At 41.7% G+C, this 12,783-nt stretch overlaps 1 protein-coding gene across 1 annotated transcript in view; it reads right to left on the minus strand.

Annotated features, from left to right (window-relative positions):
* The window catches only part of UNC13A (unc-13 homolog A), a 381,474-nt gene that overhangs the window by 293,595 nt on the left and 75,096 nt on the right, over positions 1-12,783 (minus strand). The window contains exons 7-10 of the mRNA XM_069741790.1: positions 11,742-11,796; positions 9,841-9,876; positions 5,698-5,908; positions 5,404-5,529 (exon numbers count right to left, since the gene is read on the minus strand). Coding sequence (XP_069597891.1) covers positions 5,404-5,529; positions 5,698-5,908; positions 9,841-9,876; positions 11,742-11,796 — 428 coding nt within the window. The remainder of the gene's footprint in view (positions 1-5,403; positions 5,530-5,697; positions 5,909-9,840; positions 9,877-11,741; positions 11,797-12,783) is intronic.

Below are 12,783 nucleotides of genomic sequence, written 5' to 3' on the forward strand. Positions count from 1 at the left end.
CCATAAGTAACACACTACGCCACCATGGACTCAGATCCTGCAGTGCCAGACGTGTCCCACTGCTTAAGCCAGTACATGTCCGGGCCCGTCTGAAGTTTGCTAGAGAGCATTTGGATGATCCAGAGGAGTTTTGGGAGAATGTCCTATGGTCTGATGAAACCAAACTGGAACTGTTTGGTAGAAACACAACTTGTCGTGTTTGGAGGAAAAAGAATACTGAGTTGCATCCATCAAACACCATACCTACTGTAAAGCATGGTGGTGGAAACATCATGCTTTGGGGCTGTTTCTCTGCAAAGGGGCCAGGACGACTGATCCGGGTACATGAAAGAATGAATTGGGCCATGTATCGTGAGATTTTGAGTGCAAACCTCCTTCCATCAGCAAGGGCATTGAAGATGAAACGTGGCTGGGTCTTTCAACATGACAATGATCCAAAGCACACCGCCAGGGCAACGAAGGAGTGGCTTCGTAAGAAGCATTTCAAGGTCCTGGAGATGCCTAGCCAGTCTCCAGATCTCAACCCTATAGAAAACCTTTGGAGGGAGTTGAAAGTCCGTGTTGCCAAGCGAAAAGCCAAAAACATCACTGCTCTAGAGGAGATCTGCATGGAGGAATGGGCCAACATACCAACAACAGTGTGTGGCAACCTTGTGAAGACTTACAGAAAACGTTTGACCTCTGTCATTGCCAACAAAGGATATATTACAAAGTATTGAGATGAAATTTTGTTTCTGACCAAATACTTATTTTCCACCATAATATGCAAATAAAATGTTAAAAAAACAGACAATGTGATTTTCTGGATTTTTTTTTCTCAGTTTGTCTTCCATAGTTGAGGTCTACCTATGATGTAAATTACAGACGCCTCTCATCTTTTTAAGTGGTGGAACTTGCACTATTGCTGACTGACTAAATACTTTTTTGCCCCACTGTATATCATCACAGATTTGCTGTTTTCATACACATTGATTAATTATATACAGTGGGGAAAAAAGTATTTAGACAGCTACCAATTGTGCAAGTTCTCCCACTTAAAAAGATGAGAGAGGCCTGTAATTGACATCATAGGTAGACCACAACTATGAGAGTCAAAATGAGAAAGCAAATCCAGAAAATTGGTGGAAAATAAGTATTTGGTCTCCTAAAACATGCAAGATTTATGGCTCTCACAGACCTCTAACGTTTTCTTTAAGAGGCTCCTCTGTTCTCCACTCATTACCTGTAGTAATGGCACATGTTTGAACTTTTTATCAGTATAAGGCTGCCGTCACATTATTAGGTCAGTATTTTACATCAGTATTTGTAAGCCAAAACCAGGAGTGGGTGATAAATGCAGAAGTGGTGCATATATTTCTATTATACTTTTCCTCTATTTGTTCCACTCCTGGTTTTGGCTTACAAATACTGAGGTAAAATACTGACCAAATACTGCTAGTGGGATGGCAGCCTAGTAGACACACTCCAAACTCCACTATGGTGAAGACCAAAGAGTTGTCAAAGGACACCAGAAACAAAATTGTAGCCCTACACAAGGCTGGGAAGACTGAATCTGCAATAGGCAAGCAGCTTGGTGTGATGAAATCAACTGTGGTAGAAACAGTAAGAAAATGGAAGACATACAAGACCACTGGTAATCTCCCTCGATCTTGGGCTCCACGCAAGATCTTACCCCATGGGGTCAAAATGATCACAAGAACGGGGAGCAAAAATGCCAGAACCACACGGGGGACCTAGTGAATGACCTGCATAGAGTTGGGACCACTGTAACAAAGGCTACCATCAGTAACACACTACGCCACCAGGGACTCAGATCCTGTAGTGCCAGATGTGTCCCCCTGCTTAAGCCAGTGCATGTCCAGGCCCATCTGAAGTTTTCTAAAGAGCATTTGGATTATCCATAAGAGTATTGGGAGAATGTCATATAGTCTGATGAAACCAAAGTAGAACTGTTTGGTAGAAACAAAACTCGTCATGTTTGGAGGAGACAGAATGCTGAGTTACATCCAAAGAACACCATACCTACTATGAAGCATGGGGGTGGCAACATCATGGTTTGGGGCTGTTTCTCTGCAAAGGAACCAGGACAACTGATCCGTGTACACGAAAGAATGAATGGGGCCATGTATTGTGAGATTTTGAGTGCAAACCTCCTTCCATCAGCAAGGGCATTGAAGATGAAACGTGGATGGGTCTTTCAGCATGATAATGATCCCAAGTACACCACCAGGGCAATGAAGGAGTGGCTTCATAAGAAGCATATGAAGATCCTGGTATGGCCTAGCCAGTCTCCAGATCTCAACCCCAAGATGCAAAGCTTGTGAAAACTTGCAGAAAACGTTTGACCTCTGTCATTGCCAGCAAAAGTTACAGTATGTAACAAAATATTGAGATGAACTTTTGTTAATGACCAAATACTTATTTTCCACCATTATTTGAAAAATAAATCTTGCCAAATCAGACAAGGTGATTTTCTGGATTTAACAGTAATATACAGTATAGTATGATACCGCGCTCAAGGATGAATAGGCAGAACGAATGCTAAGAATGGTATAACCAGTCGTCATCTATTAATCCGCTAGGGACAACCAATATGTTCACCCTTTACGCTTAGTCTGGAATGGATACAAATAGCCTAGCACACCAGAACACACCACACTACTTATGGCATAACCTGATGCTGGTGGAAATACTACCCAGGATGTACGAATGTTACCTTGAAAAGTCAGATGCTGGCTGGAGGGTAGCAAATAATAAGTGACAACTAAATAGTAATAAACAATAAATGACAACTAGATCGAGGCAAGTGATGAATACCAACTAGGCAATCCCCATAAATAGAATAAAGGTGCTTACTTGTGGTTAGCTGTAATGCAAAGTATCTCCCCAGGGAGCTGTCTGTAATGATATTGCTAATAAATGAATGAGGGCAAAGAGATGGATAGCTGCAACTTCTGGCTTGCCTAAAGATTGCAAAGTGGCGTGCGATGAGGCGGCATGTGCAGGCAGTCTGTGCCCATCTGATTAGTGCGGCCACAAGGGTATGAGACGCCATGCAGAGCCAGGGAGGCCCCGGCCGTTGGCGTCCTTGGATACCAAGCTAGGAAAAAATGGTTGTCAGGTCCCGCCTGCATGTGATCTGGATTTGTTTTCTCATTTTGACACTCATAGTTGTGGTCTACCTATGGTATCAATTACAGGCCTCCCGCATCTTTATTAAGTGGGAGAACTTGCACAATTAGTGGCTGACTAAATACTTTTTTCCCCCACTGTATGTGTGGGAACAAAACAGCTAATATAATTCTAGAAACTACTCATTTTGTGAATTAATTTAAGGACAAAAGGTTCATTATATTGTGTTTAAAAGGTTGTATGGCACACTGAGAACTTGTAGCTTCGTACTACAGACTCGTAGGGACCATGCCGGTCACCATACGGTTCTCACTGTAGCAGTGTATGCAGCAATGCTTCCATGAAACACTTTGGTAATAAGGCATCCAATAGAGCATGTCACAATGTTTTAGAAGCATGAAACTAAGGGGTAAATGAAAGCTGCCATAGAGAAGGACATTTTTTTGGGAAAAGAAAAATACTACTTTTTGCCTGGTGATGTGTCTCAGTACACTGTCATCTCTCCTTCCTATCTGAAGATGCTTCGAGCATGAGTAGGGAGAATGCCGTGGTCACTAAGAATCCAAATTAATTACGTTAAAGTGTATATTCAGGACTTTAAAAAAAAAGCCTAAGCACTAACAGACAGGTAGTTGCTACCAAATGCCTGTTGCGTTCTGCGCTGTTCTCCGCCGGCACAGAGTGCTCACAGACTTCTGTTGACGTCATGGCAACAGAGCAACAGTTCCTTTTCTTGTTGACAGAGCTGAACTACTGGTGTCATGCTGATTGACAGTCGACTTCTGCTGTCTAATTGGGAGAAGGCAGCTGTCAATCAGCATGACACTTATAGTCTCGCCCTGTCAACAGGAAGAGAAACTGCTGCTCTGTCGACAGTGAGCAGCTGAAACTCCGGCAGGCGCCGTCAACGACCGGCGCTGGGTACTACAGGCAGGTCTTTGCCTCTATTAAGAACTACATACCTGCTAGTACTTAGGCACAATTTTTTGTAGAGTCCCGGATATTCCTTTTAGTATATATTCACCAAATTACCAATTTGTTTGAAAGGACTGATCTTCATACTAGTATATCTGCTGTCTAAACCTAATCTAATAACAAATAATTGCTCATAACTATCATGACTGGGCATTCGTAGTCATAATTTCAGTTTAAGATCAAGTGACGGATTCCTACTTTGCATAAATTCTTTTTTTCTGTTCATAGAATAGAACAGAGAAATGGAATTCGAAAATGCAGATGTGGACAGAGCCCTAACTATTTCTTTAATTTAAAGTTAGTTAAATAATTAGGTGATTAATTAAATAACTAAAAACCCCAAATGTTAATAATGAACGTTTCATCAGGACAGAGACTATAAGGCATTTATTTTAAGGAAAACAAGCCAACATTGATATTGTATTGGTGCTGGGTGCCCAGTTCTGCTGACTGGTGAAGCCTTATCCACAAATCTTAGTGACTTTACATAATAAAGTGTTCAGGGTGCTGCCACATCAGTGCTGATCGGTCAATAAACAGACCTTATAGTGCCAATTAGCAGTGCAGGAGGGCTCTATTATTTTTTGACATTGTTATTTTTTTAGATAATGTAAGGTATAGCATTATTTCTGGTGCTAGAGTATCTCTAGATTTGTGTTACATTTCTGAAATCTTGTTAAAAGAAAGGTGGCAGCTGATTCATGCTGCCCAAACCACAGACAACGCAAATCAGATACGTTATTGCAGCCATGTAAGTTTTACTCTGAAACGCTGTGACATTTCGGAGAAAACATACTTTGAATAGCCGGCCAGGGACTACGCGCCTTGGATGACTAGTCCATGAGAGGTCCCCAGCAGCTTCTCCTATAGTAGGAGACCTGTCAGTCTAGGAGAATGGGGGCAGGGAGAAGTTCCTTGGGACCTCTCATGAGCTAGTCTCACTTGCTCTAATGAAGGGATATCATACACTGGATGGGTTCTTACTGCCTCAATCATTGCTCGATGAAATGCCAAAAAGTCTAAGAGCAAGTTTGCCTTGAGGTTTGTCTTCTCTGGTTTCTGTTATTCCATCAATGCCTATATGTGTGTCTAATGAATAGTTTCCTTTTCTTATGTAAATAAAATTGGGAAAGGTTACCCTACGGGTGTCTGCAGAGAGGTGGATTGTCCCCACACAAAGGAGCTATAAGACTAAATTGTTTTTTCCTATACAGATTACGGCCTGTCTTGGCATGTGCATAGGACGAGCACGTGACTCTGCAGCACTCACACTGCAACATCTTGGGACTGACCCACCTATCGGACAGGTCTAATGACTGCCGACTCTCCAAAGAATGCTGCCGACTGGTGAGGCGGCTTGAACCAGAGACAGACTCCACATCACTGCGGCCGTTTGTGGCAGAGTCTGCACTATCGTAACGCCTGCCATCCAGGGAGAGAGGAGACAGGTCAGAGGGGATCACACACACCCCTCCATCCTGCCATCCATCAGTTATTAAGTATAACGATATAACGATGTTTAGCAATATTACATAACATAGCAATTAGAGCACCATAATGCTATCATAAGCAGCTGGTTGGTATTTGTACCTGATTGGTCGATGATCAGAGAAATCCATTTCGTAACTGTGTACTGAATCAGTGTATGATCCATGGGAACTGTACTGATGTCGCACAGGGTACTGATGCACAGAGGCGTTAGGCTGACATGTGGAGTAGTATGCTGGAGGGATACTATTGCTGGTCTCACTTCGATAATCACTATCACGGTCATCCACAGCACTATCAGGATCCTCATTGTCTGGAAGCAATTAAGAAAAGAATAGCCTTGTTAGAAGAATAGAATTAAGCATAATTTAGTGTAAAAAATTAACTTTACAGGGAGAAAATAAAATTTATTCCTCCGGGGGAGCCACCGGCTTTCAGTCATAGAGGCATACCGTTGACTTGGACTGACAGCCAGCTCTGCAGTGCATCAAGTAGACAAATTACAGGGTCATGATTACAGCCGCCAAGCACAATGCTGTGAGCGGTGACTGTACCAACAGCACGCTCGGTTGACTGAAAGCCGGTGGCTGCCGCGAGGAGTAAAGTTAATTTTCTCCCGTGAGCCGTACTTTCACTACAGCAGCCAGGCACTTTTCTAATGCTATTAAACCACAGATTGACCTCATATGTGCAAGTAAATAGCGTTTTCCAACGTGACAGGTTCCCTTTAAGCGTGAGACCAAGATTTTTCTAGGGAAAATGGCTGTGATGTGAATGGGATATTTTGTTTGCATTCATTTTAATGTAATTTACTTTCAACAAAACATTAAAATCTTCCCCTTGAAGTTCATGTATATCTAGATTTTACTTTCAGGCATTTTATGTGTTCTCTTTGGGATGGAAATTACAAATAGCATTAAGAAAAAAACATTTTTAAAAATCATCTACTAGGCTAATAATAGTGCACTGACAAACCACCCACACTCACAAGCTCTTTTGTTAGCAAAGTCAGGTATGTGTTATCATCACCTCTTCGTGGCTTCTGTAGTGAATGTGCTATGTTAAACTATGCGGGGGTGTTAACTGCAAGCCTTAAAACATGGCACATATTATGTTAAAGAAAAAAAAATAAACGAGAAAATAATGTCAGTAATTATAATTTAGGCAAATCATTTCCAACACAGGTGAACAAAGGGTATAGGCGGTCACGATAACTTAACATTTCCAAAACAGGAAAAAGAAGTGGGTATAAGCTCGTATGCAGGGGTGCAACCAGAAAATGGGCCCACTAGCTGGTTGATAATTAGCTAAATTGCAGAAAAAATATATTTTAATCTTGCAAGAAGCGTCTTCAGACTTTATCTCTGGAGCTACCTACTGGATGTAGCAATTCTAGGAGTCAATATCGATCTTTTAACAAGTCTTGCCCCATGACATCGGATAAGAAGCCAAACCAGAAGCTCCATTTGCAAACACATGCTTCGGGGTGTTGTCCCTCCTCAGTGCAAAGCCGGAGATCTGCTTTGGTTAGGTGAGAAGACTCTAACTGGGTCTAAGGGGGATCGCTACTCCTTGCAGAGTGCTAAGCTAGCATAAGGAGACTTATAGGCCATGTGCGAGCTAGCATAAGGAGACTTATAGGCCATGTGCGAGCTAGCATAAGGAGATTTATAGGCCATGTGATGCTCGCCTGGTAATTTAAATATGCAAATAGCCCCTTATATTCAGGAGGAAGAGGACTTTATCTCTGGCTCCACCTATTTTAAGTAGCAATCCTAAAAGTCAATATCGACCCTTTAACAAGTCTTGCCACATGGCATAGGATAAGAAGTCAAACCAGAAACTCCATTTGCAGATACGTACTTGGGGTGTTTGCCCCTCATCAATGCAATGCAGGAGATCTGATTAGGTTGGGTGAGAGGCTTCTTACACGCTGACCAATGGGGAACGTTTCTCCTTAAGGAGAGTGCCAAGCCAGCATAAGGAAATTAAATATGCAAATAGTCTATCCATTTATCTCTGGGGCATTCCTATTGGATGTAGCAATCCTAAAAAGTCAATATTTACCCATTAAAGGGAATCTGTCAGTAGATTTTTGCTATGTAATCTGAGGAAAGCCTAAGGTAGGGCATAATACACAATTTCAATAATGTGTCACTTAACAAACCATGTGCTATTGTTTACTAGTTACAATGTATGTTTTTATCACTAGGACATTAACATTACTGTGACTACCTGTCACATGACCACCAGTTCCGTAATGACCACGGTCGCAGTGGTCACCACTGCGATCGGGCCCAGCGGATCAGGGGCCCAACGACGCCATCAGAAACTTCTACTGGATGTGTGTCCTCGGACACATATCCAACTACGTGTATTGCACAGCACAGACCCATCAGGTCCATGTGATACAATACACGCTGCCAGACAATCAGAGGCCAGTAGCTGGCGTTGGCGTGCATGTGATCAGGGGCTCAAGGCAGTGACGTCATGCACTCATGACCCGGGCTGAAGTCAGCTTCCAGCTTGCGAAGAGAAGAGAGTATTTATTTATTTTAAATCAGTGGCCATACTACTATGTATGATTTTGGGCCATGCATTATATTTTATGGATGACTATGGGCCGTGCATTATACTTTATGGATGACTATGGGCCGTGCATTATATTTTATGGATGACTATGGGCCGTGCATTATATTTTATGGATGACTATGGGCTGTGCATTATACTATATGGAGGAGTATATGCTGTGCATTACATTATATGCAGAACTATGGGCTATGCTTTATACTTTATGGATGAATATGGGCTGTGCATTATACTTTATGGAGGACTATGGAGCGTGCATTATAATTTATAGGTGACTATGGCATGTGCATTATACTTTATGGAGAACTATGGACTGTGCATTAGACTATGGACTGTGCAGTATATTATATGGAGGACTATGGGATGCATTATACTATACGGAGGACTATGGAGGGTGCGATATACTATATGAAGGACTATGGGAAGTGCATTTTTCTTTATGGCCAGGCTGACTATGGGCTGTGCATTATACTTTGTGGATAACTATGTGCCTTGCATTATACATTGTGGGTGACTTTGGGATTTGCATTATACTTTATGGATGACTATAGGCTGTGCATTATACTGTATGGACGACTATGGGCCGTGCAATATACTTTGTGGAGGACTATGGGCTGTGCCTAATACTTTATGGATGACTATGGGCTGTGCATTATACCGTATGGATGACTATAGAGGGTGTGTTATACTGTATGGAGGACTTTGGGATGTGCATTATATTTTAAGGATGAATTTAAAGTGTCATGACTGAGAAATCAAGCTATGAAACCACATGTCAATTAGCCAGGACGTGCACTGGGGGCATGTCAATGCTGAGCAATTAAGCTTTGAAGCCGCGTGCAAATTAGCTCAGAAATGTATTGAGGGCGTGTCAACGCTGAGCAATCAAGCTTTGAAACCACATGCAAATTAGCTGAGTAGTGCACAGGGGGTGTGTCAATGCTGAGCTATCAAGCTTTGAAGCCACATGTAAATTAGCTGAGAAGTGTACTGGGGGTGTGTCAATGCTGAGCTATCAAGCTTTGAAGCCACATGTAAATTAGCTGAGAAGTGTACTGGGGGTGTGTCAATGCTGAACAATCACGCTTTGAAGCCACATGCAAATTAGTAAGGAAGTGCATTAGTGGCATGTCAAAGATGAGAAATCAAGCTTTCAAGCAACGAGCATTCTGAAGGCACTGACACGCCCCCAGTGCACTTATTGGCTAATTTGCATGTGGATTCAAAGCTTGATTTCTCAGCCCTAGGACATCAGATTTTTATAAATCAGATATATATATTTTTTGTAGTGCCAGAACACTAGTTTTAATAGTAAAGTAGTCCATCCAGATAGATAGATACTCTTTAAGATAAAAAAGAATAATGGTTCATACAAGCCAGAAGCCTGCAGTGAAAATAGAAGTCAGCACACACTATTTTTTCTCTGGTAACAGAATAAAATACAAATATGCTGCATGCACTATAGGCTGGTTCAGATCTGCACTAATATACCATATGCTAGCACAAGGGAGCCGTATAACTGATGCACTTTGGCATCACTTATGTCATCCACTTCCCATGGATGTTAATGTTGAAATATTGAAATGGAGGTGTACATTATTTTAACAGGAAAGAATAGCACAGCATGCAGAGTACACTATTAGTCGTTATACTTACTGTGCTGCTCTCCCCAGCCAAAGTAATTCCAGTTACCTGAATAAAATAATGAATCGATGAGATAAATAGTGTTCAGCAAATGCAGAATAGCAGTTTTTCAATTACTGAAATGGAAATAAATATTTTACATTTTTATCTCACCTTTCAATAAGTATGGCTACCCAACTCACTGTACGTCATGCCAGGTTGTTCTTTATTATTTAGATAGTATTACATTTTATTTTGTTGCATTATGCTCAAAGACATTTTGGATATTTTCAGTGCACGGACTGAACCGGTCTAATGTAACAAGTCTTATCTAGGTTTTTGGGACCCGATTATATTGATTCCAATTAATGCTAGTAGGAGTGTAAGAAGATTCAGAGCCAATGCCAGAAAACTAGTTACAGGACAGACAATTCAGCTAAAATGAGATTCCCATTGTATAAAGTAATGGCATCTCAGTATGATATGTTGTCTCTTTATGATCAGTGGGGGTCTGACCTCTGGGACCCCAGTTCTGATTCATTGCTTTGTTTTCTAGAATTGTCTACAGTCTAATAATGAAATTAATAAAAATAATGCTAAAGGGATATTCCTAGCTTCTAAAGTGATGTAATATCTCAGTGGTTCTAGCTTCTGATGCTCCTCACATTCCTGAAAGTGAAGGGGCTGTAACATGGCGCGGAGTGGTAATCGTGGGCAAGGTACTTACGCCTCTGCATGTTACATGAAGGTGAGGTTCTGGATGGGTGTGTGGACTTTTGCTGTGGGGGCGCTATGCTTTGGCTGGCCAGGACCAGGTGTTTGACAGTTCAATGAAGGTGACCATCATTCAAAAATAAACTTTTTACTAAACGATAAATTGTTGGGGATTATATTCAACTTGATGAACGTTTCCTTCCCAAAACGGAGCATTTTCCACACACAGTCTCAGTTCCTTTCTCTTTTCCACTTTTTCTCTACCTTCACCTCTCTACTTCACCACAACCCAGCTCAGTACTACAGTCCTGTTAGCAAGAGTCATATTCTCAATCCACGATTCCATGTCTTCTTTCCCCTCTAGGGAACTATATTGCCAGTATGGCCAGTACGTATCGTCTCTGTCCATGACGCTCTGGAACTCCTGCCCCGGGGACTTTCTTCATCTTACGTGCTCTGCCCCGTCTAGGCCTGCTGGCTCTGTGAGCTACTGCTAATCATCCTAAACCAGGACCTGACTCCGATTGGTCACTTCTCTTCTATTTTCCACTGGGATCTCGCTATCCTCCATCTCAATCTCCTCTCACGTTAGGGACACCCGCGTCATGTAGCACTGCTCACATCAGACCTTAAGTCTGCACACACTGTGCCATTTCTGATGCTCTGCAAGGAAACTGTCTCTGTCCCTTCATCCTAGCCCCTCCCACTCTGGGCTATCCCCAACCATTACGTCTAACTTTCCCTCCTGTCATGTAACACACAACATTAACATCTTTAACGGAAGTCACAATTCACATTACACAATATAACATTACAATTGTTCTTTAACGGGGGACCTGGGCAATCTATCCATCTCCTTACAGTACAGCCTCTTTCAAGTTTTCTCTGGAGTGGTGCTCCGGCCAACCTGAAGCCATTAACTGCATTTCTGTCATGCAATGAGCCACCGGGGCTGTGCATTGCAAGAAAAAAAAAGAATCAAAGGGACTCCATACGACACCAATATTGTGTATCCTTAATTCTTAGGGCTGTTGGGGACACAGAAATAAAACCCATATTTATCACTAAAGTAATAGTTCATCCTTGCAATGTACCATCACCTTTAATGAGAATGACCTATTAAGAGCAATATTCTTACAAGACAGCATCAATACAATTAAAATAAAAAATTTCTGTACATTTTTCATCACTATATGGAAATGTTGAAAAGTTATACTTACAGCACTGAGAACCATGGACCGGCAGCGGATTCTCTTCCTCTTCTCGAAACACATACTGAAGGTGAGAAAGATGCTGCAAATTATACTTATCAGGGGCTATAAGGACTGCCAAGTTCTATATTTACTCTTTGAGCGGTATACTTGATATGCTCATTAACCCCTTCACGACATGCACCGTACCTGTAGTGCACATGTCGTGTCCCTCACTTTGATGTGGGCTCTGGCGCTGAGCCCACATCTTTCCCGGCACATGTCAGCTGTTTTGAACAGCTTACATGTGCCCCTAACAGCCGCGGGAGGAATCCACTGCAGGCTGTAAAACCGTTAAATGCTGCTGTCAATCTCTGACAGCGACATTTGATTGCGCCGGAAGCTTGTCACTAATCCCACCCATCGGCGCCCATGTCACATGACTGCGGGTCGCCGATTGATTGGCATGACAACCCGGGGTCTACAGGAGAACCCTGTGGTTGTCATTGCCAGATTGCTATGAACGCTGCCGAGCGGTCGGCGCTCATAGCAAGTGAGAATTTCTGCTACACACAGGCGATCGGATTATTGCAGCTTCTGGTCTCCCATGGAGACTATTGAAGCAAGCAAAAAGTAAAAAAAAAATATTTTTTAAAATTTAAAAAAAAAAAAAAATTAAAGTTCATTTCACCCTTTTGCCCCATTCAAAATAAAACAATTAACAAAATACACATATTTGGTATTGCCTGATCTATCAATATATAAAAATAATTAGTCCAATCGATAAACGACGTAGCGAAAAAAAAGTTAAAATGCCAGAATTCCATTTTTTTGGTCACTGCAACATTGCATTAAAATGCAATAATGGGCGATCAAAAGATTTTAACCACACCAAAAATGTATCATTGAAAACGTCAGCTTGGAACGTAAAAAATAAGCCCTCACCCAGCCCCAGATAACGAAAAATGGAAATGATATGCATCTTGGAAAATGACACCATTTTTTTTAACCTATTTTGGATTTTTTTTTCACCATTTAAATAAAAAACAACCTAGACATGTTTGGTATCTAT

Source organism: Ranitomeya imitator, chromosome 1 (genome assembly GCF_032444005.1).
Source record: "Ranitomeya imitator isolate aRanImi1 chromosome 1, aRanImi1.pri, whole genome shotgun sequence".
Classification (NCBI taxonomy): Eukaryota; Metazoa; Chordata; class Amphibia; order Anura; family Dendrobatidae; genus Ranitomeya; species Ranitomeya imitator.